The sequence below is a fragment of the Schistocerca gregaria genome, chromosome 11 (assembly GCF_023897955.1).
Source record: "Schistocerca gregaria isolate iqSchGreg1 chromosome 11, iqSchGreg1.2, whole genome shotgun sequence".
Classification (NCBI taxonomy): Eukaryota; Metazoa; Arthropoda; class Insecta; order Orthoptera; family Acrididae; genus Schistocerca; species Schistocerca gregaria.
Genome location: NC_064930.1, coordinates 150,145,445 through 150,169,272, shown reverse-complemented (window position 1 = coordinate 150,169,272; position 23,828 = coordinate 150,145,445). Strand labels below are relative to the sequence as shown.

The 23,828-nt window shown below is 44.8% G+C and overlaps 1 protein-coding gene across 1 annotated transcript in view; it reads left to right on the top strand.

Moving 5' to 3' along the window:
• Positions 1-23,828, top strand: part of LOC126295480 (protein AF-17-like) — a 106,011-nt gene that overhangs the window by 36,228 nt on the left and 45,955 nt on the right. Inside the window, exons 7-9 of the mRNA XM_049988027.1 lie at positions 5,014-5,275; positions 9,185-9,480; positions 13,505-13,868. Coding sequence (XP_049843984.1) covers positions 5,014-5,275; positions 9,185-9,480; positions 13,505-13,868 — 922 coding nt within the window. The remainder of the gene's footprint in view (positions 1-5,013; positions 5,276-9,184; positions 9,481-13,504; positions 13,869-23,828) is intronic.

Genomic DNA, 23,828 nt, shown 5'->3' with positions numbered 1-23,828 from the left:
ATCTAGGAAAGTGGCATGGGATTTGGAGTAGGACCAGGTGAATCTGATGGAACCAAAGGAGTTGAGGTTGGAGAGGAAATTCTGGAGTTGTTCTTCATTGTGAGTCCAGATCATGAAGATGTCATCAATAAATCTGTACCAAACTTTGGGTTGGCAGGCTTGGGTAACCAAAAAGGCTTCCTCTAAGCGACCCATAAATAGGTTGGCATACGAGGGGGCCATCCTGGTACCCATGGCTGTTCCCTTTAATTGTTGGTATGTCTGGCCTTCAAAAGTGAAGAAGTTGTGGGTCAGGATGAAGCTGGCTAAGGTGACGAGGAAAGAGGTTTTAGGTAGGGTGGCAGGTGATCGGCGTGAAAGGAAGTGCTCCATTGCAGCGAGGCCCTGGACGTGCGGGATATTTGTGTATAGGGAAGTGGCATCAATGGTTACCAGGATGGTTTCTGGGGGTAACAGACTGGGTACGGATTCCAGGCATTCGAGAAAGTGGTTGGTGTCTTTGATGAAGGATGGGAGACTGCATGTAATGGGTTGAAGGTGTTGATCTACGTAGGCAGAGATACGTTCTGTGGGGGCTTGGTAACCAGCTACAATGGGGCGGCCAGGATGTTTGGGTTTGTGAATTTTAGGAAGTAGGTAGAAGGTAGGAGTGCGAAGTGACGGTGGGGTGAGGAGTTTGATGGAGTCAGGTGAAAGGTTTTGTAGGGGGCCTAAGGTTCTGAGGATTCCTTGAAGCTCTGCCTGGACATCAGGAATGGGATTACTTCGGCAAACTTTGTATGTAGAGTTGTCTGAAAGCTGACGCAGTCCCTCAGCCACATACTCCCGACGATCAAGTACCACAGTCGTGGAACCCTTGTCAGCCGGAAGAATGATGATGGATCGGTCAGCTTTCAGATCACGGATAGCCTGGGATTCGGCTGTGGTGATGTTGGGAGTAGGATTAAGGTTTTTCAAGAAAGATTGAGAGGCAAGGCTGGAAGTGAGAAATTCCTGGAAGGTTTGGAGAGGGTGATTTTGAGGAAGAGGAGGTGGGTCCCGCTGTGATGGAGGACGGAACTGTTGCAGGCAGGGTTCAATTTGGATAGTGTCTTGGGGAGTTGGATCATTAGGAGTGGGATCAGGATTGTTTTTCTTCGTGGCAAAACCGATCATTTTTTAGCAGCTTCCCACAGGTTTACACGTTATTATTTCTTCATCAAACAATTGTTAGCCTCATTATCATAACCTGCCAGTACATAACCAGTACTTTGAATACATTTACACACATATTCTTCGAGATTTTATTCGAGAATTTTTTTCGAATTTTATTTTTTCGCAAATTATTTTTTCGAAACTTTTTTGGAAAAAATTTTTTTGTCGAAATTTTCTTGAATTTCTCGAAATTTTCTTGAATTTCCCCACCCTTTAACGTGATCTGGAGACAACATAACTACCCAACCTTTGCACCCATTGTTGTTCACCAACCTAAGTTCAGCACATGATCAACATAGCTCATCTCAACCAACACTCTTTCGACTTTTTTCACACCTTTATCTCTCCCTATACAAATCTCTCTTTACTTTCACTTTAACCTCATATTACCCTTTCCACCTACCAATACCATGTCAACCTCACAACATCCCTACAACGACCCCATTAAATTTTATTTACATTCCCTCCGCAAACATGCCTTCACCCTAGCCAGATTACGCTCCCATATTTTATTTACTCAGGCTTGTCTGACATTTGGCATTACTCCCAAGGGCCTCACACTTAAAGTTCCCATCTCTGGCTGCAATCCTTCTTTCCATCAGTCCTTATACCAGTTCCAAACAGCACAATCCATAGCCCTCACCCGCCTAATCCTTCACCTATACATCGACTCGGCCAATGAACACACCCGTCAACTCCTATCCCAAATCAAAGTCCTCAATCTTTCCTCTCCCACATCCACACCGGCTGTACATAGCATCCTCCTACAGGCCAACCGCAAATTAGAACAACATGCCACCCTCCACCTCAAAAAACTATCCAATCTCCTGGTTTCCCACCTCCGGAAAGGCAACTCACTCACCCTCCACAACCTTTCCAACAAACCTCAACCTCCTCTCATTGCACACAGACCCAGTCTCTCCCATCTACTCAATCTCCCACTTCCAGCTCCACTCCCCCCAACACCTCAAAATTCTAGTCAACACAATCTGGAACCACAACACCCCAATTCAGTAGTTAACCTTTCCTCCAAACCCCTCTCCCAATCCGAAACCTCTGTCCTATCCAAAGGCCTCACCTTCAGTCCCACTCCCAGGTTCAACCAAACTGCCCTTGTCAAGGATTTACTGTCCTACACTCGTAGTCTCTGCTGGAAATATCACTTTGCCACGAAGAAAAACAATCCTGATCCCACTCCTAATGATCCAACTCCCCAAGACACTATCCAAATTGAACCCTGCCTGCAACAGTTCCGTCCTCCATCACAGCGGGACCCACCTCCTCTTCCTCAAAATCACCCTCTCCAAACCTTCCAGGAATTTCTCACTTCCAGCCTTGCCTCTCAATCTTTATTGAAAAACCTTAATCCTACTCCCAACATCACCACAGCCGAATCCCAGGCTATCCGTGATCTGAAAGCTGACCGATCCATCATCATTCTTCCGGCTGACAAGGGTTCCACGACTGTGGTACTTGATCGTCGGGAGTATGTGGCTGAGGGACTGTGTCAGCTTTCAGACAACTCTACATACAAAGTTTGCCGAAGTAATCCCATTCCTGATGTCCAGGCGGAGCTTCAAGGAATCCTCAGAACCTTAGGCCCCCTACAAAACCTTTCACCTGACTCCATCAAACTCCTCACCCCACCGTCACCTCGCACTCCTACCTTCTACCTACTTCCTAAAATTCACAAACCCAAACATCCTGGCCGCCCCATTGTAGCTGGTTACCAAGCCCCCACAGAACGTATCTCTGCCTACGTAGATCAACACCTTCAACCCATTACATGCAGTCTCCCATCCTTCATCAAAGACACCAACCACTTTCTCGAACGCCTGGAATCCGTACCCAGTCTGTTACCCCCAGAAACCATCCTGGTAACCATTGATGCCACTTCCCTATACACAAATATCCCGCACGTCCAGGGCCTCGCTGCAATGGAGCACTTCCTTTCACGCCGATCACCTGCCACCCTACCTAAAACCTCTTTCCTCGTCACCTTAGCCAGCTTCATCCTGACCCACAACTTCTTCACTTTTGAAGGCCAGACATACCAACAATTAAAGGGAACAGCCATGGGTACCAGGATGGCCCCCTCGTATGCCAACCTATTTATGGGTCGCTTAGAGGAAGCCTTCTTGGTTACCCAAGCCTGCCAACCCAAAGTTTGGTACAGATTTATTGATGACATCTTCATGATCTGGACTCACAGTGAAGAACAACTCCAGAATTTCCTCTCCAACCTCAACTCCTTTGGTTCCATCAGATTCACCTGGTCCTACTCCAAATCCCATGCCACTTTCCTAGATGTTGACCTCCATCTGTCCAATGGCCAGCTGCACACATCCGTCCACATCAAACAACAGTACCTCCATTATGACAGCTGCCACCCATTCCATATCAAACGGTCCCTTCCCTACAGCCTAGGCCTTCGTGGCAAACGAATCTGCTCCAGTCCTGAATCCCTCGACCATTACACCAACAACCTGAAAACAGCTTTCGCATCCCGCAACTACCCTCCCAACCTGGTACAGAAGCAGATAACCAGAGCCACTTCCTCATCCCCTCAAACCCAGAACCTCTCACAGAAGAACCCCAAAAGTGCCCCACTTGTAACAGAATACTTCCCGGGACTGGATCAGACCTTGAATGTGGCTCTCCAGCAGGGATACGACTTCCTAAAATCCTGCCCCGAAATGAGATCCATCCTTCATGAAATCCTCCCCACTCCACCAAGAGTGTCTTTCCGCCGTCCACCTAACCTTCGTAACCTCTTGGTTCATCCCTATGAAATCCCCAAACCACCTCCCCTACCCTCTGGCTCCTACCCTTGCAACCGCCCCCGGTGTAAAACCTGTCCTATGCACCCTCCCACCACCACCTACTCCAGTCCTGTAACCCGGAAGGTGTACACGATCAAAGGGAGAGCCACATGTGAAAGCACCCACGTGATTTACCAACTGACCTGCCTGCACTGTGATGCTTTCTATGTGGGAATGACCAGCAACAAACTGTCCATTCGCATGAATGGACACAGACAGACAGTGTTTGTTGGTAATGAGGATCACCCTGTGGCTAAACATGCCTTGATGCACGGCCAGCACATCTTGGCACAGTGTTACACCGTCCGAGTTATCTGGATACTTCCCAAACCGTCCGAGTTATCTGGATACTTCCCACCAACACCAACCTATCCGAACTCCGGAGATGGGAACTCGCCCTTCAGTATATCCTCTCTTCTCGATATCCGCCAGGCCTCAACCTCCGCTAATTTCAAGTTGCCGCCGCTCATACCTCACCTGTCTTTCAACAACTTCTTTGCCTCTGTACTTCCGCCTCGAATGACATCTCTGCCCTTAACTCTTTGCCTTTAAATATGTCTGCTTGTGTCTGTGTATGTGCGGATGGATATGTGTGTGTGTGTGCGAGTGTACACCTGTCCTTTTTTTCCCCTAAGGGAAGTCTTTCCGCTCCCGGGATTGGAATGACTCCTTACCCTCTCCCTTAAAACCCACATCCTTTCGTCTTTCCCTCTCCTTCCTGAAGAAGCAACCATCGGTTGCGAAAGCTAGTAATTCTGTGTGTGTGTTTGTGTGTTTCGTTCATGTGCCTGTCTGCCGGCGCCTTCCCGCTTGGTAAGTCTTGGAATATATATATATATATATATATATATATATACGGGGGGGGGGGGGGGGGGGGGGGGAGAGAGAGATAGAGAGAGAGTGTGTACATGTTTCTTCTTTTATATGTTTAGTGAGTCTCATTTGCAGACAATATTCCCCAAAGCAATTTTTAAACCCTAGTGCTCTGTCTCCACAGCGACCGGGACGAAGCGGAAGACGGCATCTGGCATCACTTCCGGCGGCCCGTCCTCGGGAGCAGCGGTCGGCGCGGCGGCGGCAGGCGGAGTGAAACCTGCGGCGCCCCCTGCCGTGCCGGGCAGCGTGTCCAAGGCCGGCAGCGGGCGTGCTGCCGACGGCTCGAGCCCCCTGTCAGTGGCGGGGCCCGCGGCGGAGCTGCTCGTTGTGGGAGGGGACTCGAAGGACGGGCTCAAGTACGCGCCGGGGCTCGTCGCCAGCGGGTGCGTGCGCCAAGCGCGCTTAGTCGTATGTTAAAATAAATTCTGCAGTGGAGTTCTCCTCGTAACTCTTTGTTGTGGCCGGCAGTCGGCCGAATACATCCTCGGACAAACTCGGTGACAGTCCGCTCTCACCCCGGCATATGAAACTGTGTCACTCTGACCTCCACTTGTTTCTGGCTAGTAACATAAAAAAGTAAGTGTCTTTTAGTTGTGCCCGACTACAACTTAATGTATCTTGTTTATAGTAAGCAGCAGACTGTATGCTCCAACATTGTTGTTATTCCTTCATTGAGTTGAACATAAAAAAATAAACATTTTGTGATTACTTCTCAAATTCTGCAAAACTTTGTTAAATACCTTCGAAGAAAGAAAGAAAAAAAAAAAAGTACCTCGAAGAAATCATCGGCTTAGGGTGGAAGTCAGTAGATGTACATGCATAGACAAATGAATAATTAAATTTCAGGAAAGTTGAATGAGTTACTCGAGACAAAAGACTCACAAATTAAGCACATGAATAATACACCGATCCACCTCCGGTCCTTACGCAAGCAGTTACTCGGCTCGGCATTGACTGTCGCAGTTGTCGGATGTCCTACTGAGGGACATTGTGCCAAATTCTGTTCAGTCTGTATACTAGATCATCAAAATCTGAGCTGCCGGAGTGTCTTGCCCGTAATGCTCCAAATGTGCTCTCTCGGTTGTGGAGAGATCCGCTGACCTGGTCAGCCGAGGTAGGGTTCGCCGAGCACAGAGACGAGAAGTAGAAAATTGTGCTTATCTGTTACAGATAGTTTGGAACTGTGACTGTATGTTGAATGTAAATAAGTTATACAAAACTGCAACAAGTCACTTTTTTGAATAATTACGTTTTATTCCGTGAACCAGTTTTCGAACCTTTTCAGGTTCGTCTTCAGACGGTTTCAGGAAGTCGCATAATCATTGCTAGCAAAATGCTGGGTGCCGACTCTGACAAAACGATGGAACACACTTTAATGTATCACCATAATCTGTCGTTACAGGTGTAAATTTATTTCTTTACTTAATGCGACAGTATAGGCGGCTTTTTTTTTGGTTAGTGTCCGTCTGTCTGCCTCCATTTTGATCTCCAGTTGTTATATCACTACACATATTTCCACACAAATTATGTTAATTTACACTCTGACAGCGAGACTTTTCCGGCGTGCGCTTTGCAACTGTTGCTTGTAACAAAGATCTTGACAGGAAGATATGGCAGAGGCCTACTTTGCACAGAGATGTAATTTGTTCTTCTTTACGTGCATTAAAGTCGGTATAAGGGCAAATATTTTAATGAGGCTGGTGATAACATGAGAGCTCAAATTAAAATAAATAAATTACTACAAGAACAACCTTCATGTGAACTGATATCGTATTTCTATTTGTATATTACATATAATACAGGCAGTTTATAGCTCCCCAACGCCCTCCCAAAAAAAAGAAATCATCATTGGCATTAACATGAATACCCAGGAATCAATGATACAGAGTTATTGTATCTGCAGTGAGATGCAGCTATCTGTATGACTAGGACCTTTATATGTAAATTAATAACAAACCTCCAGCAGTGGAAAGCCGTTGTGTGCGGACAGGCATTATCTTGCCGAAATGCGAGCTCGAGATTACGTGCCGTGAAGGGGAACAAAATGGGGTGTAGAATACCGTCGACGTACTACTGTTCCGAAAGAGTGCCACAGACGACAACCGAAGGTGTCCCGCTGTGTAAAGAAATCCCACTCCGGGCCACCAGTCCCGGCTGACGGGCCGTACGGCGGGCGACAGTCGTATCGATGTTGCTCTGCCGTCTGGGGCATCTTCAGAAGTTTCTCTGTTAGTCTTTGTGTTCACTCTGAAGTGGGACGCGTCACTGGAGACTGTTCTAATCCAGTCAGTAAGTTTTCGGGCCAGAGACGTACCCGGAGATGGCTCGGACAGCGACGGGATTCTGATGTGACAGTCACAGCCGTAAGGCCCAACACCTGGGAGTGACGGTCTGGGATGCTGTTTCTCTACGTAGCGGGACCCTTTTAGTCATCTGCTGCTCCCTTTCAGCACAGCAGCACATTAATGATATACTACAACTCGTTTTGACCTCTTTCGTGCTGAGCCATCCCCGTCAAACGGCGAAACAGTGCCCACTTGCGAGCGGCGAGGGTTTCTGCTGCTCGTCTTCGTGTTCCGAACCCTACCTCGGCAATCGGTACCGATCTCCGAATAACTTCTCGCGTAAGAACGAGAGGTGGACCGATGTGTTATTGACTTGCTCAGTGCGCGAATCTCTTTCTCGTAAATAAATTGTCCAATTTTTCTGAGAGTGTAATCGTTTGTTTGTCTGTACTTGTATTCACATCTACAGATTTCCGTCCCATTTGGGTAATTCATTCATGGTGCGACGTCCCCCTCCCCCCACCCCACCCCCCCCACCCTCCCCTCCCCCCTCAATTTTGTGACAGTCACTGAAAAGATTTACTGACCCTTTTAGAAAAATCTGGCCAGAAAGTAGGAACTGGTGTCGACTATTTGCTATAAACAAACAATATGACATAATATGAAGGCTTAGATAAATTTTTGTGTGAATGTAATGTAGGTAGCTTTATGGTGAATATGTCCAAATACCAAAATAAGTTGACGGTGTCGTGTGTGTGCGAGTACTGTGAGTGGCTGTTCTGCTCTCAGTTGTCACGTATTATTATCTTCGAGTACCGGCTTCAATTTACTGGATTTTGACCGTTCTCTTGTGCTCTTCCGGAGCCTGTGCCCGATATTTGAGCTAGCTGTGCACTAACAGAATTTCTTTTATCGTTCTCAGTACACCATGTTACAGTCGTAAGAATTAACATCTCTGCTCGTAGGAAATAATAAGGTAGTAGATTGTCGTTTGCGTCTTCCCATTTTGTACTCTGAGGACAGACTACAGTAGACCGTGCTCCAAATACAGGGTGGTTAGGATTAAATTTTCACTGCTCGTCAGGTGATCGTAGGCCATTGAAACTCGGTGAAAACTTCTGTAAGAGAAATAATGAATAAACCATTGAAAGAAAGATATTTTTACTTCAACACGGGAAGGTAACATTTGTAAATTACTTACCGTGTTTACATTTCGGTTACAAATGTCACTCGAGTGTGACAACCATCTCTGTATCGTTTGTACAGATATCATTTTACAATTGTCCATAGCATTTTTCGAACGGTGGACCACAGAATGTTCAGCTGTTGTGATGAGCTCTTTAGGTCACACAGTACGTCCGTCATTCTCGGCCGTGGCTCCAGTAACTTCTCAAATGATTTGTGCCTCCGTTGGAAGTCGGTCTCTCCCAGGAGCAATTCCCAAATCACCAGTTAATTCCAACTTCCAAAGGTAAAATAAATGTTCGAGTAAAGCCCCGCTCACCCCGTCCGGGTCCACACCGACTGCGACCGTAACGCACACTGATGTTCACGCTTTGACCCTACGTTGCCGTAGCAGTGGCAGTGCCCGAGGGCTAGTCGTCGCACTGACGCTCCTGACGACACAGATCCTGCCGCACACATCTGAACGTCATTCCTGTAAAGTTGGGTACCCGTACGGTAAATAGTTTTTTGTCTGCTCTGGCTCGAGTATAAAAAGTTTAATTGTAATAGCCCTTTACTGTGTGCTCCGCAATTATAGTGCCCCTTACTTTTCACTTATAATAAAAGCACCATTACATCAGTTCCTGATGCATGTTACGAAGTCTTCAGCGCTTGACTCGGTGGCGATCCGAAGCCGCAGAGTGTCGCTTGGGCGTTCATCTCTCTAGGGGTCAGGTGCCGTCACCTCCCGTCCCAGCACCCTACCGTACGTCTCTGTACCTCTTTTCTGGCAGTAAACTCACTGCCACGATACGCCTCCGAACTGTTACGTCTCTGTCGCAGGTACGAGACGGACGGCCCCACGGGGAAGAAGAGGAAGACGGGCGGTCGGCGGACGCCGACCGCCGCCTCGGAGAGCCCCGCCGCGTCGACGCCGACTCCGCCCCCGGACGTAGGGGTGGGGCCGGTACTACCCGGGGAGGCGATTCCGGAGGTGGTCGGCGGCCGGAAGGTGAAGCTGGAGGTGGGTGCCAATGTGACGGTGGGCGGCGGGGGCGGGGGCGCGGTCCCGCCGGGGGCGCAGCCTCCGTCCGTCGTGGTGCGGTCGCCCAACGTCATCGCCACGGCAGGGGGCCCCGGTGAGTAAATGTGTGACGACACCGTACTGAGGGTGTCGCTGCTTTTTCAAATTGTACTGCTTCGGTCTAATATTGTCTTTGTCTGTGCCGTATGCTGCGGAACAGAGCTAATTAACGGGGCTCTATTCCTTTCGTTCAGACGTCTTCCGTTGGACCGAGAAAAAAATTTCACAATAATTATCGTTAAAATGATGAACGGTGTGAGTGTGGTGTCCCGGGGCTCGTCCTCTAAACTTCGGTAGCCCACGTGGCGAGCGCAATGTGTAGTGTCCCCCTTAGAACATTTTGTGAGTCAAATTAATTAAGAGATCATTTCTGCTTTTCAGAATAAAGACAGATTTGAATGAAGTTATACTTTTTGTGAACGAAAAACTTTTAGAAAGGTAATAGAAATAAAAGATGTTTATGTGATTATGAAAATAAAGTACTATTTTTCTGAAATATGCCAAATCGTAAGCATCACTTAATACGAGTTTGTGAATTAATTTAATGTAAAAGGCATCTCTTACAAACTGTGTTATTTTTGTGAAGCAGAAATAAAAACAGAGATCATATTTTGAACTTTCTCGTGACACTCGTAGGAAGACTAATTTTCGTAGCATAATCCAGAAGGGTGTAAAATTGTCATTATGTGTCTAATTATAGGATATTATGAATGACATATTTCATATCTGAAAATTGTTAGACCATTGCTGAAAATAAAGTGGTGTCCCGAGTTCCCCCTATCTGAGGCTGTTGCCTTACGTCTCAGTTTGTTATATACAGTAGCTGGTGCTGGATGCAGCAGACAACCTGAGCCGTCTTCGGTGCTCACTCACAAAAAAAAAGTTAAAAAATATCGAACTGCAATCACAGAAGAATCAAATGTAATAAATAATAGTGCTTAATGCACTGTTATTTGTCTGTCAGCATTACCATACAAAATGGAGATAATGCTGCACTTTGGCACCGTCAATGGTGGACTCCTCCAACAACCGGTATTGGCTGAAGACGTCCTGTGTTTTCAAATCGGTACATCACTATGTGCGGAGTCTCAATGCGACCAATCTCTGTGTTGAAAAGTACGGACATCGGATAGTGGTCAGTGGAATTCAAATCTTCCATTCTTTCGTTTCTTATATAAACTATAATTCAAATATGTTAAACACTGAAACAATTACTTAATCGAATATATATTTATTTTTATTTTCATATTAAAATTAACCCAAATTGTCAGTTTCAGCCTCAGTGGCACCCACACTTGCAGTGAACGTGACAGTGGCTCTGCTGTTGATGGTTCTCCTGCCACTGCCAACAGCTGTCTTCTGGGTACATCCGTTTGAGCCTCGGAGAAAGCGTCGTACACTTTTTTTGTCACTGCCCTTTCCTGTGGCGGCAGCCCACATAACTTACGGACGGCAGATTTTTATCAAACTCCTATAACAAGTCCCGTCGTGGCTGCAGCATTGAGAAATGAGAAAGTTAATTTCTCTCTCTGCGACAATTCTTTGTAGGGAGTTGTGCGTATGTTTAATATTCTTTGACTTCAAACATTCCAGGGCACTACTCTGCTTCCCAGAGTGTGACCAGTTCGTAAATCTCATTTCTCGTCCCATCCATTTTGTAAAAGGACGCACGGAAAGATGACACGGGACACTACGGACAGAGCAGAAACAGACACTGGGGCTGCGTAACAGCATTCGGTGGTCGCGGCCAGGAACAGTCTTCCTTTGACCTGAACCTACACTGCAATTAAACACCGGTTTTGTGTTTCCAATACCTTCCAAACTTCGGTAGTCCAGAACTAGCTGTGAGAAGGTCGCGGGACGTGTTACAAACTCTGCACATTCGTGCATATACGGTGTGTGGCAGAGGGTACTATCTTTTGTATCCTTCCTCATTTCCTTTGCAAACCGTAAGTGTGCCGGGCTGTCGAGCAGTATTAGAGATTTGATCTAACAGATATATTGTGAGCCAGTTGTGGTGTTTCGTTTAGCGAAATTGTCTGTTTGTACGTATAATTCTGAGAATAATAGCAGCCTGAGCCGTACAGCAAGCGGGAGTGTCAGCCGCGTGGGAAATCGACGTACAGTCGTATGGCGTGTGGCGGTGCTCCACTTTCAGGGTTGTGGGGCCGTGCACTATACCGTCACCTCCTCTCTTTCTCACGAGCGTAAACGTGACGGCACTCCCACCGTCCAGCTCGCTTTGCTAGATAGTACTCGTGTGCTGTGACTGAAATCTTAGTCCGCATATTTGTTTTTTAACGAGTCACCCCAGTGACATTTCTCCCGCTCCGAGACCGGTTTGTCGGTACCGTCTTGCGACCTCACCTCTGCCGGCACCACTCTGTCACTACCGAAGTGAAGTTTGTGAAGGTGTTCTTACAATATTGGAATCACTTCGCAACGAAATGGTGATCTCGCCTTTCACCACCTGTCACAGTATTGCGGAGGAAACTGTCAGCCTCTAACTCCTAACACAAAAGGGACTGTCGATGGAGCCCAGTCCCCTGCGTTTCGTGTCAGGAATGAGCCTCGGCGAGCCGCCCCCCCCCCCCCCCCTCCCCTCTCCCCTTGCAGCCAGGTGTCTGTACTGCTGTTCTGCCGTGGTGGCCCGTACATTCTCTCACACTCACCTGGGATCCGTTTCTGGGTCAGAAATTTTTCTCTGCCGAGTGCACCGACCCCATCCGTCTCCGTAAGCAGTTGTCAACTCTGATGATCACTGTTGCGCGTGTCGAGGTTAGTGTCGCCCTCTGCTTTGTTAAGAGCACGGACGACCAGGTGTTGCACGTTACCGGTGTTGATATAATATCAATGCACGTGACTCCCGTCGTTCTGTGGATTTCACTTGTAGGGACACTTTCAGCCGTTAGAAACTTGAATACGGCACACCGTTTCACGCAGGCAGATATAGTGTCGATACAAACCGAAATGTCACTATAATTCGGAATCGTCTAGGTTGAAACTCTTCTCAGAGAAGGGGGAAAGTTGAAAAAGTAATATGCGTTAACATGTAATACTTTAAACAATATTGAGAACAGAGTAAAGAATTTGGAATCATTATATTTCAACATAATTTGGTTGTCCAGTTTGTTATAGTAATAGCACTTTTTCTGTAGTTTGAATACTGTGTTCATGTTATCGAGTAAGATACAAGTATTTTCCGTTGTGCAGCTGCGGTGGAAGATATCCCAGAAAATAGTAATACTAATAATAATACTAATAATAATAATAATAATAATAATAATAATAATGTACTTGTGGAAACAATGTCCACGTGTCAGTGTGTGTGAGATTAAACTTGCATGTACCCAGTATCAGTGACAGCACGTGTATCGGATCCCCCTTCCCATACTTAAGGCACAATTTCTGTGCCGACAAGTGCCCCAGCTGTATGACGATGACATTGTGTCGTATGAGCAGTAACTGCTTGCAAGATTCCAAAGTAAAGGAGCAATCCTCTTTAATCCTCTCGACCACTAATTCCGTTAAGACTTCTCTATCTCTGTCTCTATCTCTCCCCTATTTGTATTACATTTCGACCACATATTCCAAATCAGTTTTCACTTCTCTGCAGTTGCTTTTGTGCCGACCCTTCACATCTGATAAAACATTAGTACTTACCTGTAACATTCCTCTACTTCAACAGAATAAATTGTCCACATACATGCAATAGAACCAGTCCGTTTCAGTCGTGTAACTTCTGTTACAATAAAACACACCATTCGGTATTAAGGCCCCTATATTAGGGCATTCGAAAACACTGAAGTACTGTACGTTCGGCGGCCACTCTCGACAGTCGGCAGATGCGCCCCACCGCTCGCCACTCGTCACGGTCGGGCGTCACGCACGCAGAACTGTGGCACGTTGCTACGCCGTGAAGACTAAAACTTACGGATATACTATTGTCTAAAATTAACAGTTTTTGGAATCGATACGGCAGTCGGCCTACTACATTTTTTGGATCGGTGCCGATTGCACGCACGACCTCTCAGACCTCATTCCGAGAGATTATCGGAACGAACTCCGGCGCATTCAAGTTCCAGGTGGCGTGTCGAGCCCCCACCAGGGCATCGTTGTGTCGGTGCCGCTGTCGGCCGCTAGTGCGGCGGTGCCCACTGCTGCCCCCGTCTCCGTGGCCTCCGGCACACCCGCACCTCCGCCCGCGACAGACGCTGCGGCGACGTCGTCGGACCTGACGCCTCCGCCGCAGGGTCCGCCCGCGGCGCAGCCGACGCTGTTCCAGCAGCTGCAGCAGTCGATGGCGCACTCGGCGCACCACATCCAACCGCCACAGCCGTCGCCCCCGCCTCCGCGCCACACGCCGTCGCCGCAGCAGACGTCGACGCTTGTCATGGTGGAAGAGCCGCAGCCGGCCCACCACCACCCGGCCAAGAGGCAGAGGTGGGTGGGGCTCTCCTTCACAAAATGTCTCGGTCGCCCTGGGCAGTGTCAGTTCGTGGTGTACGTTTGGGTGTTCGGGCGACACGTCTCCACCTAAAATATATTCTCGTAGAGTATTCTACGTTAGCAATTCTGCTCACTTTGTAGAACGTCTCGGTCTACTGTGGCTCTGAGACACAGAAGTTACAGTCTGCTTCGTTGTGTTCTCCCATTTTACTAGTTGCGTAAACATCAGGCATTTGTTCGACCGAACTCGGTGGGCTGGTTTTCGTGTCGCCTCGTTATGTCTCAGATGGCAAATATTGTGAAGTAGCCAGTGATGTGGTAATAGTTCGTTTATGGTGAAACGTGAAAAGGAGACCGGCTACCTTTTCTGAAATGCCAGTTGAGAGTGATTAAAAGACGACTTATGCGAACTGACCGAAATCCCTGTACCTTGGGACATTGCCATCCCTGAAAAAGAAATTTCTTGCTAAATACTCTGGACCATAGAACTCAAGCACTTCTAGACTAGAAGAGCCTCACAAAAAATTACAACACCTATGAATAGTATTCTGATGTTACAGGTGCTCAGATGGAGAAATTATACAGGTATTGCTGCCATAATCAGTGACTGTGGGAGACATTTCAACTGAGGCAGAGAAAGAGATGCCAATTATTGCTTACGTCCCTTATTGTCACACAACATCCGGAAACATGGGTCAACGTGTACAGAGACGTGACACCCGCTATGTACCCCTCATGTTAAGTGATGATAAAAAGAAGTCTCCTTTGTAATCTTCAAGGCAACGTAGGTCTCAGGAAGACAGGCAGGTGTAAGTGTGTGTGTGTGTGTGTGTGTGTGTGTGTGTGTGTGTGTGTGTGTGTGTGTGTGTGTGTGTGCTGCATTCAGTGCAGATGTGTCGCATGCCGTTTGAGTTAGGCTATTAGAATGTCGAGGAAGAACAGTGACACACCCGACTAAAACGACTGTCACCAGGCCCCGCCTCGAGTGTAATCACGAAGTAAAATATGGAGGAGGTGAGTACTGCAGTCGTGACTCGCAGTTTCTGGGGAAGAGTAATAAACAAGTTTGTCGTATCGGGGAAACCTAATAAATTTGGTCAGAGGTTTCAATTTAAACAGAAGCTCGGAACCCGATGTTCTGTTTATTAAGAAAGTGCCATTTGTGGCTGGAAAATGCTGAGAAAGACGTGTCATTTTCACCAAATATCAGTGCAGAGTCCGAAAAACGAACGAGCACCTAAATGTGTTGCAGGCACAGGGTGTCGAACTCGGCCATCAATAGTCGTACAAGCCAGAGAACAGCTGGCAATCGGTAACTCGGCCGGACACGTGAACACGCTCCGTTAGTCGGACCGCTTCTCCTCCCCCCTCCCTTCCCTCCGTCTGCCTATGCGACGTCCCCCACCCCCACCTTCCGGTCTATTCGTGATCCGTCTGCCCCTCCCGATTGCACTGTATCCTATCCCAAATTGTTCTTTAGATTGTGACTCACAGCTTTGGTAGAAGAACTTTTCCGTTTGCATGCCATCAAAGAGCTGGTGAAATCTTTATTGTGACTCAAGTAGTTTCCAAAAATTATTTCTGTTCCAGTGGTATCCACCACAGTTCCATTATTGTGACATATGTAACTTAATCTTAAACCCACCATCTCCAGTTCCTTAAAGAACAAACTCCCACGAACAGGGTGTCTCCGGACACCTGATTAAAAATGAGCTAATGTTATAATTAATATTTGACATTAAGCATACAAGCGTGAAAAAGTTTATAAAACATTTGAAATTACATTTACAGTTTGTCGGAAGTAGTGAAGTACTCCCATTACCGAACACTCGACGAGCGTAGTCCAGCTAATTTGCATTCAGTTTCTATTGAAAGCTGGTTTGGCACGCATCTAAATGTCTGTGACGTCACACCACATGAACCGCGCATCACACGGTGATCTAATTTTGCAGCTGCATTCGGTGATAGATGTGGTTACTGTCTGTAAATAAGTAACAAATCAAAACGTCACACCTGGTGCAAAAGTTTTACTGCGAGAACAGCAAACATGTAGTAAAGTATAAACTTTTTTTTCACCTCTCTCTGGGTGATGGATTTGGCAAGAAAAATAATTTTTGTGAAACTTTGAAATTATGTATAAAGTTTGTTAGAGGTCACTGAGTGTTCTGATTCTCGAATGCTGGGTTAGCCCTGCAAAGAGAGCAGTTTGTGTACCATCAGTTACACTGCCTCGAGATGTAGGCCCAGTTTCTAGCAGCAATACGTGTGTTACTTTGTTAAACGTTTGACATCATATTATACCTCATCATGAGTAGATTGTGACATCATTCATATCTTTAAAATTCTGTTAATAATTGTATTAATTGTTGTTGTGGTCTTCAGTCCTGAGACTGGTTTGATGCAGCTCTTCATGCTACTCTATCCTGTGCGAGCTTCTTCATCTCCCAGTACCTACTGCAGCCTACATCCTTCTGAATCTGCTTAGTGTATTCATCTCTCAGTCTCCCTCTATGATTTTTACCCTCCACACTGCCCTCCAGTACTAAATTTTTGATCCCTTGATGCCTCAGAACATGTCCTACCAACCGATCCCTTCTTCTGGTCAAGTTGTGTCACAAATTTCTCTCCTCCCCAATCCTATTCAATACCTCCTCCTTAGTTATGTAATCTACCCATCTAATCTTCAGCATTCTTCTGTAGCACCAAATTTCGAAAGCTTCTATTCTCTTCTTGTACAAACTATTTATCGTCCACATTTCACTTCCATACATGGCTACACTCCATACAAATACTTTCTGAAACGACTTCTGACACTTAAATATATACTCAATGTTAACAAATTTCTCTTCTTCAGAAATGCTTTCCTTGCCATTGCCAGTCTATATTTTATATCCTCTCTACATCGACCATCATCAGTTGTTTTGCTCCCCGAATAGCAAAACTCCTTCACTACTTTAAGTGTCTCATTTCCTAATCTAATTCCGTCAGCATCACCCGACTTAATTCGCCTACATCCCATTATCCTCGTTATGCTTTTGTTGATGTTCATCTTATATCCTCCTTTCAAGACACTGTCCATTCCGTTCAACTGCTCTTCCAAGTTCTTTGCTGTTTCTAACAGAATTACAATGTTATTGGCGAACCTCAAAGTTTTTATTTCTTCTCCATGGATTTTAATACCTACTCCGAATTTTTCCTTTGTTACCTTCACCGCTTGCTCAATATACAGATTGAATAACATCGGGGAGAGGCTACAACTCTGTCTCACTCCCTTCCCAACCACTGCTTCCCTTTCATGCCCCTCGACTATTATAACTGCCATCTGGTTTCTGCACTAATTGTAAATAGCGTTTCGCTCCCTGTATTTTACCCCTGCCACCTTCAGAATTTGAAAGAGGGTATTCCAGTCAACATAGTCAAAAGCTTTCTCTAAGTCTACAAATGCTAGAAACGTAGGTTTGCCCTTCCTTAATCTAGCTTCTAAGATAAGTCGTAAGGTCAGTATTGCCTCACCTATTCCAACATTTCTATGGAATTTGAACTGATCTTCCCCGAGGTCGGCTTCTACTAGTTTTTCCATTCGTCTGTAATTAGTATTTTGCAGCCGTAACTTATTAAACTCATAGTTCAGCAATTTTCACATCTGTCAACACCTGCTTTCTCTGGGATTGAAATTATTATATAAATCTTGAAGTCTGAGGGTACTTCGACTGTCTTGTACATCTTGCTCACCAGATGGTAGAGTTTTGTCAGGACTGGCTCTCCCAAGGCTGTCAGTAATTCTAATGGAATGTTGTCTACTGCCGGGCCCTTGTTTCGACTCAGGTCTTCCAGTGCTCTGTCAAACTGTTCACGCAGTATCGTATCTCCCATTTCATTTTCATCTACAACCTCCTCCATTTCCATAATAATGTCCTCAAGTACATCGCCCTTGTATAGACCATCTATATACTCCTTCCAACTTTCTGCTTTCACCTCTTTGCTTAGAACTGGGTTTCCATCTGAGCACTTGATATTCATACAAGTGGCTTTCAATTCTCCGAAGGTCTCTTTAATTTTCCTGTAGGCTGTATCTATCTTACCCCTAGTGAGATATGCCTCTACATCCTTACATTTGTCCTCTAGCCATGCCTGCTTAGCCATTTTGCACTTCCTGTCGATCTCATTTTTGAGATGTCTGTATTCCTTTTTGCCTGCTTCATTTACTGCGTTTTTATATATTCTCCTTTCATCAATTAAATTCAGTAATTCTTCTGTTACCCAAGGATTTCTACTAGCCCTCGTCTTTTTACCTACTTGATCCTCTGCTGCCTTCACTACTTCATCCCTCAGAGCTACCCATTCGTCTTCTACTGTATTTCTCTCCCCCATTCCTGTCAATTGTTCGTTTACACTCTCCTTGAAACTCTGCACAACCTCTGGTTCTTTCAGTTTATCCAGGTCCCATCTCCTTAAATTCCCACCTTATTGCAGTTTCTTCAGTTTTAGTCTACAGTTCATGACCAGTAGATTGTGGTCAGAGTCCACATCTGCCCCTGCAAATGTCCTACAATTTAAAACCTGGTTCCTAAATCTCTGTCTTACCATTGTATAGTCTATCTGATACATTTTAATATCTCCAGGATTCTTTCATGTATACAACCTTCTTTTATGATTCTTGAACCAAGTGTTAGCTATGATTAAGTTATGCTCTGTGCAAAATTCAACCAGACGGCTTCCTTTTTCAATTCTTAGCCTCAATCCATATTCACCCACTATGTTTCCTTCTCTCCCTATTCCTGCTCTCGAATTCCAGTCACCCATGACTATTAAATTTTCGTCTCCCTTCAATACCTGAATAATTTCTTTTATCTCATCATTTCTTTGTCATCTGCAGAGCTAGTTGGCATATAAACTTGAACTACTGTAGTAGGCATGGGCTTCGTGTCTATCTTGGACACTGTAATACGTTCACTATGCTGTTTGTAGTAGCTTACCCGCACTCCTATTTTTTTATTCATTATTAAACCTACTCCTGTGTTACCCCTATTTGATTTTGTATTTACAGGGTGTTTCAAAAATGACCGGTATATTTGAAACGGCAATACAAACTAAACGAGCAGTGATAGAAATACACCGTTTGTTGCAATATGCTTGGGACAACAGTACATTTTCAGGCAGACAAACTTTCAAAATTACAGTAGTAACAATTGTCAACAACAGATGTCGCTGCGGTCTCGGAAACTCTATAGTACGATATTTTCCACATATCTACCATGCGTAGCAATAATATGGCGTAGTCTCTGAATGAAATTACCCGAAACCTTTGACAACGTGTCTGGCAGAATGGCTTCACATGCAGATGAGATGTACTGCTTCAGCTGTTCAATTGTTTCTGGATTCTGGCGGTACACCTGGTCTTTCAAGTGTCCCCACAAAAAGAAGTCACAGGGGTTCATGTCTGGCGAATAGGGAGGCCAATCCACGCCGCCTCCAGTATGTTTCGGATAGCCCAAAGCAATCACATGATCATCGAAATATTCATTCAGGAAATTAAAGACATTGGCCGTGCGATGTGGCCGGGCACCATCTTGCATAAGCCACGAAGTGTTCGCTGTGTCGTCTAAGGCAGTTTGTACCACCACAAATTCACGAAGAATGTCCAGATAACGTGATGCAGTAATCGTTTCGGATCTGAAAAATGGGCCAATGATTCCTTTGGAAGAAATGGCGGCCCAGACCAGTACTTTTTGAGGATGCAGGGATGATGGGACTGCAACATGGGGCTTTTCGGTTCCCCATATGCACCTTTTCTGTTTATTGACGAAGCCGTCCAGGTAAAAATAAGCTTCATCAGTAAACCAAATGCTGCCCACATGCATATCGCCGTCATCAATCCTGTGCACTATATCGTTAGCGAATGTCTCTCGTGTAGCAATGGTAGCGGCGCTGAGGGGTTGCCGCATTTGAATTTTGTATGGATAGAGGTGTAAACTTTGGCGCATGAGACGATACGTGGACGTTGGCGTCATTTGGACCGCAGCTGCAACACGGCGAATGGAAACCCGAGGCCGCTGTTGGATCACCTGCTGCACTAGCTGCGCGTTGCCCTCTGTGGTTGCCGTACGCGGTCGCCCTACCTTTCCAGCACGTTCATCCGTCACATTCCCAGCCCGTTGAAATTTTTCAAACAGAGTCTTTATTGTATCGCTTTTCGGTCCTTTGGTTACATTAAACCTCCGTTGAAAACTTTGTCTTGTTGCACCAACACTGTGTTGTAGGCGGTGGAATTCCAACACCAGAAAAATCCTCTGTTCTAAGGAATAAACCATGTTGTCCACAGCACACTTGCACGTTGTGAACAGCACACGCTTACAGCAGAAAGACGACGTACAGAATGGCGCAACCACAGACTGCGATGTCTTCTATATCTTTCACATCACTTGCAGCGCCATCTGTTGTTGAAAATTGTAACTACTGTAATTTCGAAAGTTTGTCCGCCTGAAAATGTACTGTTGTCCCAAGCATATTGCAACAAACGGTGTATTTCTATTGCTGCTCGTTTAGTTTTTATTACCGTTTCAAATATACCGGTCATTTTTGAAACACCCTGTATATTAAAAACAAAGATTCCAAGTGGGAAAGTGCCGGTAGACAGGCACAATAAAATAACACACAAACACTCACACAAAATTTCTAGCTTTTCCTATTCATTATTAAACCTACTCCTGCATTACCCCTATTTGAATTTGTATTTATATCCCTGTATTCACCTGACCAAAAGTCTTGTTCCTCCTACCACCGAACTTCACTAATCCCACTATATCTAACTTTAACCTATCCATTTCCCTTTTTAAATTTTCTAACCTACCTGCCCGATTAAGGGATCTGACATTCCACGCTCCGATCTGTAAAATGCCAGTTTTCTTTCTCCTGATAACGACGTCGTCCTGAGTAGTCCCCGCCAGGAGATCTGAATGGGGGACTATTTTACCTTCGGAATATTTTACCCAAGAGGCCGCCATCGTCATTTAACCATACAGTAAAGCAACATGCCCTCGGGAAAAATTACGGCTGTAGTTTCCGCTTGCTTTCAGCCGTTCGCAGTACCACAATAGCAAGGCTTTTTGGTTAATGGTACAAGGCCAGGTCAGTCAATCATCCAGACTGTTGCCCCTGCAACTACTAAAAAGGCTGCTGCCCCTCTTCAGGAACCACATGTTTGTCTGGCCTCTCAAAAGATACCAATCCGTTGTGGTTGCACCTAGGGTACGGCTATCTGTATCGTTGAGGCACGCAAGCCTCCCCACCACCCACCAACGGCAAGAAGGTCCATGATTCATGGGGGGGAGGATTGTATTAATTACTGAAAATCAAATTTTTGTTGCCCATGGAACCTGTAAGATACACAATGTGCAACAGCAAACGTGCTGCATATGTAACACATTTTACTGTACGCCATTTTAACACTTCGTCTGCTGTCTGTGTAAACCATTACCACTGTATTGTGCGTTTCCAGCTTCTTTGAATTGACTTTTTTCCTTACTGTATTTAATGAATGTTAGGTTTTGCAAAACACTTAAAATTTTATGTAAGTCAAAATAAGTCATTATGACCATTCTAGTCCTAAGACTCTACTGTTCTGTTTTCAGTAATTCAAAACTTAACACATTGATACCACAATTATAAATTAGTGCAAACAGTTTTCACATGTAGAGTGTCTCTCGCTCTGTGTGTGTGTGTGTGTGTGTGTGTGTGTGTGTGTGTGTGTGTGTGTGTGCGCGCAACTGACTCTTTGCAGAAAACCATTTTACACTTTATTTTCCAAATGCATAACAGAGAACAAATGTTCCATAGTTTAGAAAATAAAAAATCTCTGACAAATGAATGTAAACAATTGTTTTGACAAAAGTTTACAAAATCAGACTGGGAAATACTCAATCAAAGTTCGACACAATTATACTCGCACAGAGTCAGAATCGTTACTTGAACTGTCAGTGTCCCATTTCACACTGTCGTCGTCAACTAAATCTGACTCTTATTTGTGCAAAGTTTCGTCAGCCATGTCTGTTGTTTCTGTACCTACCGAACAGACAGTTTCTGTCCTCTGTCAGCTCGGTTTTGCGTACTTGATCTACCAGTCGATTTAGAAGGTACGTACATTTCAGAAATCTTATCAGCCGCCCTCGCAACATGACAGAGAGTGACTGTGCCCACCAATATACGCAATTCCCTATTAAATGTGTGAGAAACCGCTTCCTGTCGAGTGACAGGACAGCCAGCTATTGACATTATCACATCCCGACAGGTGATGAGATGTACCAGATTGTGAAATACATTGTGGGAATTTTTTACAACGTAATAAACATTTCAGTTCTAGATACAATAATGTCGAGTATCCCAAATTATCGAATGTTCCAAACTTTGTTCTATAAACATTCTTGGGGTTGTGTACACGAGAGTAATTTCCGACCACAACTACCCATGTGCACCGAGCGAGGTGGCACAGTGGTACCGAGTATGTGTTACAGATAACACACGGAAGGTACTATGTGCATACCAAGTCACTTTACATGTATCGGAAACTGGTTAATGGAACCCATCTACGTTACGTCGAGTGGAGTTTCTGACGTTTAAATGTTCGTTTCGGAGTCGTGGCTGCATACATTTTAACATTATTACTGGTTGCGGCCAAATAATTGTAATACACACGTTAACTTGATACCAACTACGTCTTGACCACATAACAAAGTATATCCTGTGACTGACTGCATTGTTCGTAAATTCGGTGCTCGCCTCCGACTGACAGAAGCATTGTTGTGCACATATACTTACAAATAAGCATAATAATAAAAAGCAGAATGAATTATTATGTTTTTAATATTAACCTAAAAGAGCCAAAATTAGTGAAAATAAAATTATAATTAGGAAGTAAGTAAGTCTGTTTAACTGTGCTTTGGATAAAGAAAAAATTGAGAAAATTATAAGAACTTCATGTAAACAATTTCTGCTTGGGATCACAGGGTCCATAGTTGTTTGTTTATAAAGTGATATAGCTCAGTGAAAAGCACTCATTCTTCTCTTCTCAGTAAATGAGTGAAGTTTTCTAAATTGAATGATAAGTAAAATAACAAGTTCTTCTAAAGAAAGTAGACATTTTTGGAATCACAAAAATAATGGCTACAGAACTATGGCACTTATTTTTGGAAGTAACCTTATTTAAGATTCGAAGGTTCTGGAACACGAGAATGTTTGTTACAATAATTTTTGAAATAGGACATTGGTATGCCTGCTAAACCACTGGGCAGAACAGGTAATTAGGATTGTGGAAAGGGCCAAATAAGGTTGGGGGCAGTTTCATCTTAAAATTGTAATTTAATAACACATTTACAACCAAAGCGGCACATAGCCGAGCCTTTAAAACTACGAGTTTCAAAATGCAATTCTTTCATGGCGGAAGGCCTCCAAACAAGAAATCCAAAAAAATTAACAAGATAAAAAAATGCAGTTAAAATGGAAAATAACATTATTAATGACAGCTAGGTTGAAAGCCTCAAGGCAATGGTGGTTAGACAAACATAAACAACATGGCTGAAGGCCCACAATAAATTTTGCAAGATTTTAAAGTAAATTACCATAACCGTTCAAAGGCAGAAACTCGAAATGTTTAATCTTGAAAGGTAATTTTAAGAATACAGTTCCAAGTTTGAAGGCTCAAAATTAATTTCACAAAATTTTTTAAAAAAATTTGACCATAAACATCAAATTTTTAGTAGATGAAACCAGACTAAAAGAAAAGACAACACAACGGCAATACCCTTTCGGCAAATACTACGTCACGGAATTCAAACTTACTTCCATAAAACACAGTACAGCTGAGAATTTTTCTTTTATCATTGGCTCTGATATATTATAAACAGACAGTTAAACACCGGTGAGAAAGACAGTAGGGACAACACAACTCTGAAGCCTCCA